We start from the raw sequence: 7,846 nt of genomic DNA, 5'->3' as shown, positions 1-7,846 counted from the left end.
TGTCCTTGGCATGATTAGTCATTATTTTTCCTTTACTATCTGTGGTGATGAGCAGAAGGACCGGACTCATTCGAAGGGCATGTGTAACACCCCACCCATCCTCGGTCTGTGAGAACAAAGAGCGAGTTGAATTGGTTTTGGTTTTCCCATGCATGTTCAAATAAAGCTTTGGAATATTGAGATTGGACTGCCATATGACTGGACTGCCATATGACTGGACTGCCATATGACTGGACTGCCATATGACTGGACTGCCATATGACTGGACTGCCATATGACTGGACTGCCATATGACTGGACTGCCATATGACTGGACTGCCATATGACTGTTTTTTCCACAGGGAAGAGCAATACCCAACAAAAACTAAAAAGGAGTTGCAGGAAGAGCAACTCCATAGATAGAAATGTAGATCAGTTAGATTTTAAATTAACAATCATGTATTACAGCAATGATGTTAACTATGTTAAATCTGTAAACGTATAGCAAAGTCTTAAATCCACACATTCCCCAAAAAGCCCCATCCCCTTTCCAGTGGTGGAAAAAGTACCCAGTTGTCATACTGTAGTAAAAATAAAGATACCTTAATAGAAAATAACTCAAGTGAAAGTCATCCAGTAAAATACTACTTGAGTAAAAGTCTAAAAGTATTTGGTTTTAAATATATTTAAGTATCAAAAGTAAATGTAATTACTAAAATATACTTATGTATCAAAAGTATAAATCATTTCAAATTCCTTATATTAACCAAACCAGATGGCACCATTTTTAATATATATATATATTTTTTAATTTAAGGAGTTAGGGGCACACTCCAACACTCAGAAATAATTTACAAACAAAGCATGTGTGTTTAGTGAGTCCAGATCAGAGATAAGTGTGTGAATTAGACAATTTTCCTGTCCTGCTAAGCATTCAAAATGTAATGAGCACTTTTGGGTGTCAGGGAAAATGTATGGAGTAAAAAGTATATAATTTTCTTTAAGAATGTAGTGAAGTAAAAGTAAAATATAAATAGTAAAGTACAGATACCCAAAACAACTACGTAAGTAAAAATACTTTAAAGTACTACTTAAGTACTTCACACCACTGCCCCTTTCCCAAATTAAGCTATGATTAAAGCTCATTGGATGAATGAATGATGCCAATCAAACCTAGATCAAAATGAATTCAATGAGAAAAGATACAAAATAAACCAGAATAAATAAATAGCCATCATAATGATATTGTCCATTAAAATGATATACACAACAGCATACTTCTCCTCATAAGTGTGCATCTCTCTGCATGTCAGGACGGGCATGTCAGTCTGTGAAGATGTTAATGTGTGTGTGTGTGTTTTCTTTTCAGTGGCGGTGAACAAGGCAAGAACTCACCATTGAAATGAAAACGTATTTATGCAATAACACATCCAGGTTGCAGAAATGTCAGTCAGTCAGTCAGTGTGTGTGTGTGTGTGTGTGTGTGTTTGTGTGGACGTGTTTAACTATACTTGTGGGGACAAGAAGTCCTCACAAGAATTATCCAATTTTTGGGGGGACCAACTGGGGACATTTTGTTGGTCCCCACAAGGTCAAATGCCATTTCTAGGGGGTTTAGGGTTAAGGTCAGAATTAGTGTTATGGTTAGAATTTGGGTTAGGGTTAGGAGCTAGGGTTAGGTTTAAGGTTAAGGTTAGGGTTTGGAGCTAGGGTTAAGGGTAGGGAAAATAGGATTTAGAATGGGACTGAATCAAACTGGTTCTATGTGGTCTGGGTCTGACCTTACTCTGATCACTAGTGTAGTGTTACTGGACAGTGGACATATACAGTGGGGATGTGAAGTTGGCCAACCAGAAAGCTACCCTGGGTTCTATGGGGGGGGGGGGGGACACCCTAAAGCAGCAGCAGATTAGATAACAGAAAACGCTTTCATATTGTCATATTTTAGCCTTTTTCACTCTTTCCCCCTCTCCTTCTTCCTCTCTTCAAGGTTATAAAGAGCTATTTTTAGAGAGAACTCCATTGTCTTGGAGTGTGCAGACTGGCTCTTATTAAAACTTGTGCGTGTGTGTTTGAGACTGTATTTTCTGAGAAGGTACACATAGGATTTTCTTTTGTAAATTTCCTCTCAAAGTCAGACCAATAGCCAAGTCTGCAAAATTGGTAAAAAAAATGCAATTCCTTTTATAGTCAAAACACGCATATTCTATACATTTTGCTCTGATCACCTTTGTTAAGCAGTGACACCTTAGCCATGAGTTTGCAGCATCGGTTGTGGTTTTGAGTTGGGGGGGGGGGGGGGGGGGGGGGTCAATGCTCCTCCTACTCCTCGCCAACACATCTGTCCCCATCCCTGTGTCACCTGTCCCCATCCCCGTCCACCTGTCCGCATCATCGTCCCCATCCACCTGTCCCCATCCCCGTCAACCTATCCCAGTCCACCTCACTTGGACTTCTCGTCAGAGTCGGAGGCTCGGTGCTCCTGGGGGAGGGACATCAACTTTCGGCGGTTCCACAGCTTGTGGAGATCTCTGGCCTTGTTCTCGTTATTCATAATGGTGCCACTGGTGCCGCTGTCCCGGAAACTGGCCAGAGGGGGGCGCACATTCACCCCCTTCACTGCCACAGAGCCCTCGATGGCCTTCTGCAGCTACAGAGATAATGACAAAGAAATAGTGGGTCAACAAAGGTGAAGAGACTTGCCCAATACAAACCCAACCCCTAGCCTGTACATTTTTGACACTTACGGACTACGGGTCACAGTCGTTGAGTACCAGTCAATTTGGGATTGAGTATAAATTAGGCTCGGTATCAGAGAGGATAATTCAATCTGTACAGTGACCAATAATGTATGTATGTAAACCCTGGATTGCTGATGCTATGTATTGGCCAATGAAAGACTGACGCCACCAGCCAGCCATATAGGCACTCCCCAGAAGGAGCAATCCTCCATTGGAATGAATGTAATTTTACATTATTTCAATGAAATGATTCAAGGACAAAATTACATCTATTTAAGTATTCTTTGTTGTAGTGGGGACTAGGGTTGCAAAACTACCGGTCATTTACCAAAGTTACTGGAATCTGGTAATTAACAGAAAATCTATGGGAATCCATCGCAACTTTGGTTATTTATACTTGAAAAACATGAATAAAATTATTAAATTACGAGCCTATTTGGTTTAGCCACAGAAAAAGCAAGCAACCTTCCCGCTAGCCATGATTGGCTGAGATAATGAGTTGGCTGGACATGCCGAGAGATGCGTTTGGATTGGTCTGCCATATAGCACACTTCTGTCTATTTGAGCTGGTCAGTATGTGTAGGTAATCCTGTCTAACGCAGTTTAAAAAATATATGTATTGCTTAGTAGAGCTGCATAAGTGTTGCTCTCCACTTTCTGTGGGACCAAGTTTTGAAATCAGTGGAATTAGTGTATGATAGCTAAGGAGATGGAGAAAACATCTGTCTCCGGATTACATCTTCAAACTAAGGGCAACCATGGCATCCATGACAGGGAGAAGCGTCCATCCATGATGTACACTACCAGTTAAACGTTTTAGAACACCTACTCATTCAAGGGTTTTTCTTTATTTTTACTAATTTCTACATTGTAGAATAATAGTGAAGACATCAAAACTAGGAAATAACACATATGGAATCATCTAGTAACCCCAAAAAGTTTTTAACAAATCAAATAATATTTTATATTTGAAATTCTTCAAATATCCACCCTTTGCCTTGATGACCCTTTGCGCACTCTTGGCATTCTCTCAACCTGCTTAACCTTGAATGCTTTTCCAACAGTCTTGAAGGAGTTCCCACATATGCTGAATTCTGGTAGTTTACTGGTAGTTTCCAGTAATATACTCTCCCTTTGCAACCCTAGTGGGAACAGTACTTTAAAAAGTTTTTATATATTTTTTAAATTTGTATGTTTAGCTTACATAATATAATTTAAAATTATTTATTAAGGTGCCTGTAATAGAATGAACATGGCAATTTGTATTTATTTATTAATAAAGGCATTTCTATAGCTTCCAAAATATATTTTTTACAACCGTGGGGGAGTGCCAATATGGAGGCGCGGTGGCTTCAAAACGGCGCCCCTTGTCAGTCATCTAGTGCATATATAAACTATTGACAGTCTTAGGCAAGTGTAGACCAAAGTGGAATGGTGATGTTTAACCATGGCAATATTACAGGGCGGTTGCTATGGTGTTTCTAGGTGATAATATAGGGAGTGTGGCTATGCTACCATGGTAATAAATTAAAGATGATGAACAATGTTTTTTTTTAACTCAACATATATTGGCTCCAACAATAGCCCTAATAAGATGTTGTCATATACTGTACTCCACCCCTCTCCTTCCCCAACAATGACAGACGTCTGGGAAACAACGGTTTCTAGGCAGACATGTTTCTCACTTACAAACACACATACACACCCTCCCCAGTTATTAGAAAGCATAAGGAGAGCTGAATGCAGCAGTGCTGTGTGACAGAGACGAGGAGAGGTGAGGCGAGGAGAAGCAAAGAGAGGAGAGGAGACGAGAGGGCGAGAAGAGGAGAGGCAAGGAGAGGTGAGGCTCATCTCGCTGCTGTTTAATACCAAACAAAAGGCCTGAATGTCAGCCAGTGGAACAACACTGTGCTTAGCAACAATCCTCTGTTTTACAGCCAACTGACAAAGACAGAGAGCCTCCGCCTGCTTTGTTTGTGAAGAGAGCGAGAGAGAGAGAGAGAGAGAGAGAGAGAGAAAAATATAGAAAGAACAAGAGACAGAAAGAGGAGAGACTGCAAGGGACATTAACCAGACATTTGTCTCGCTGTCTGTCACATAACAAGGCATGGAAGGAGCGAAGGTCATTGATACTGATGGTATGTGTGTGATGGTGGAGACAGTTATGCTGATGATTGTGACAGTGAGAAAGATGATGATGATGGAGAGGTCTATGACAATGGTGGCTGTTGTAATCAATGATGATGATGATGATGATGGGACAGTGACATGTTGATGTGCACAACCCCAGATGATCTGTGTCACTCACCTCTTTGAGGGACACCACTCCGATGAGTCGTCCAATGCTGGTGACGTAGGCATGGTCCAACCCCAGCAGAGAAAATATGGTGTGGGTCTGGGGACAAGAGAACAATACACTTAGAACCCACATTTAGAACACTTAGAACCAACATCTAGAACACTTAGAACCATAGATTCCCTTTTGACATTCATATGGAGGCCCTTCTGAATCAAAAAACAATAAACATCTGAAAGCAGCTATTAAACTACAGCAGTTTAGTGCATTAGAACAGTCAGCTCAGTGGTCACTGGAGAGCTGAATGGTGTACAAGCTCCTTCCTCATTCAACTAATGAAGTAAATCAGCAAGTCATCAAAAGTAATCACCTTGATTAGCCTAATCGGGTGTTTGAGCTAGATTGTTGTGAAAGGTACAACATCCCTACTGATACTGTAAGCTGCTAGAACCTCAAGTGAACCACACAGACAGCAGCTTGAGCCTAAACCCAAATCACAGGAAATAGAATAACCTTGTTGTTATTTCAATATTTAATGCAATGGGAGTTAACCATTACAATGTTCCAGGAAACAGACACATAAAACAGCATGGAATACACGTTACCCAGACTGATAGATGCAAGAGAACAAACACCAGTTTCCATAAATCACACACAAATGTGAGTTTGTGCGCTTGTACTGCAGTGGCTATAATAGCAATAGCAATAACATCCATCTACAAAGTGCATTTGACAAAATAATCCTGGATTTATTTAGCGAAAAGGGGTTCTGAGCAGTATAACGGAGACAGACAGGACAGACAAGACAGACAAGACAGACAGACAGACAGACAGAAATAAAGACAGACAGACCTTATGTAGTGAGGTGTTCTCCACCAGTTGGATGGGGGCGGGGTCGATCATGCAGTTGTCGAAGTTCACCTGCTCGTCAAGCTGGTTCTCCTCCCACTCTGCAATCTGCAAACCCGGGGAGGATAAAGAGGAAAGTGGAGAGAAACATTATGGAAGTACTCAAACACAGACATTGGGCTGGCACAATTACCGTATAACCATGTAAACTACAGTTATGGATGAAGACCGTCATGGACAGAAAGTAAATGTCATACCTGTAATAAATAAATTGATCAAATTAATATTTTTTTCCTAACAAACAGCTGACAGAATGACTACAATTCAGCGGCAGCAAATACAGAAATAGGTGAATAGAACAGGCTTGGAACCTGTAACCCTGGCAAGTTGACAGGTAGTCATGGGTGCACTCACAATGGCTACCTGGTATTGTGATTGAATCATTTGCTTTGTAATATATGCAGAATGTTAATTCAAATGATGTTAACTGATGTGGCTCATGCACAGGAAAGTATTTTTTTGTAATGTTAGTGGAGTTGAATTACATTTACATTTGAGTCATTTAGCGACTTACGATAGTGAGCGCATACGTTTTCATACTTTTTTCATACTGAATCAACAAAGCACAGCACATATTTTAGCAAATATTTTCCTTTCTGCTTTGCTCTGTTGGAATCAGCTAAACTTTGATCATTGAGGTAGCAAATGAATGACAGGAAATAAAGAGACTATGTTAGAAGTTAATGGTTCTCTGAAGAAAGACAGAAGGCTTTGGAACGTGTTTGATGGAGGAGAAGAGAGCGATGTGTTGATATAGGGAAGGCAGATGGATATCTGTGGGTCAGATAAGGGAGTAATCAGGGTTGCTATCTGGTTACCTTCTTTCCTGTGGAGCCATAAACTGTAAGGAAGAGGAGTGTCTTAAGTAGAATGTATATAAACTCTGATGTCTGAAATGTTTGGCCGTCTGATTTCAGCTGTACAGAACCTTTGGGAATGATTAAACTTGGTTAAAGCTTCTCTAGTGAGTTATTTACTCTGAAAAATAAGAACCTAACAGCTCCGATGGGTACGCTAGCAATGACTGCCAGTCATTATTATCCACCCATTATGCTGTCATTGACTTGAATGGGTGGGACACCTGTTCTCTTCATTCTATTCATGTTTTAAAATGCTATTCGAACGGTTATTACGGTGACAGCGGTCATTTGGCTGGCCAGTTATCGTCATCCAAAGTCCCATGATCGTCACAGCCCTACTAGACGTATAGAATATTTAAATGGTCTTTACATCCATGGTGAGAAAGAACGGCTATGGCTTTTATCTTCAATTCCTTAAAAGGACTCACGAGGAAGTTGCCACCACTATTTAAACGTAATTTCCTGTCCCAGAGAGGAAATCCATGTTTAGGTTCCTCCTCCAAAGAATGACGAAGCCTACTTGTACATATTCACAAATTGGATGTGGGAATTTCCACATGGAGTTGATACATGTCAACAAATAGGGCATTGACACCTGTCTGTGTAGCTGGCTAACATGCTAGTTAACCTTATTTAGCTAATTCATGTTATATGTTGCTGTTTTTATAACTACACAATATTCAAAAGATTAGCCAGCTGGCTCTATAGCTAGTTCTGGAACTGGATTTGTCATAAGCATTGATTTAGGGAAAACTTCACCACAGATGGAAACCACAGTCATCTTTGACTTCGCCATCTATTATTATCGCCAAACGTTTGGCATCGTCCATAAATTGCGGCCGCGAATCCGCCATAAAGATAGTTAGAAAGAATAGGCTCCAGTAATATGGATATTGAAAGATAGCTGATATGCGTTTTCTACATTGTAATGGACACGTTGCAACCCTTGGTAAGTAGACTGCTGGCAGGCTGCGGTACAGCAAAGCCAAATCAACCCATGCTCATGGCTCACAGGGGAAGTGAAATGATCATGTACTCCGCAGATGACATGTAACTACTAT

The 7,846-nt window shown here is 40.6% G+C and overlaps 1 protein-coding gene across 1 annotated transcript in view; it reads right to left on the bottom strand.

Moving 5' to 3' along the window:
• Positions 1 to 763: 763 nt before the first annotated feature.
• LOC118944061 (chloride channel protein 2) overlaps positions 764 to 7,846 on the bottom strand; it is a 64,287-nt gene continuing 57,204 nt past the window's right edge. The window contains exons 21-23 of the mRNA XM_036961697.2: positions 5,869 to 5,973; positions 5,029 to 5,115; positions 764 to 2,629 (exon numbers count right to left, since the gene is read on the bottom strand). Of these exons, the coding sequence (XP_036817592.2) occupies positions 2,423 to 2,629; positions 5,029 to 5,115; positions 5,869 to 5,973 (399 nt within the window). The 3' untranslated portion in view covers positions 764 to 2,422. The remainder of the gene's footprint in view (positions 2,630 to 5,028; positions 5,116 to 5,868; positions 5,974 to 7,846) is intronic.

The sequence above is a fragment of the Oncorhynchus mykiss genome, chromosome 24, assembly GCF_057628025.1.
Source record: "Oncorhynchus mykiss isolate SJ-2025 chromosome 24, ASM5762802v1, whole genome shotgun sequence".
NCBI classification, from domain to species: domain Eukaryota; kingdom Metazoa; phylum Chordata; class Actinopteri; order Salmoniformes; family Salmonidae; genus Oncorhynchus; species Oncorhynchus mykiss.
The sequence above is the reverse complement of the archived record's forward strand: the minus strand, read 5'-3'. Positions and strand labels throughout refer to the sequence as shown.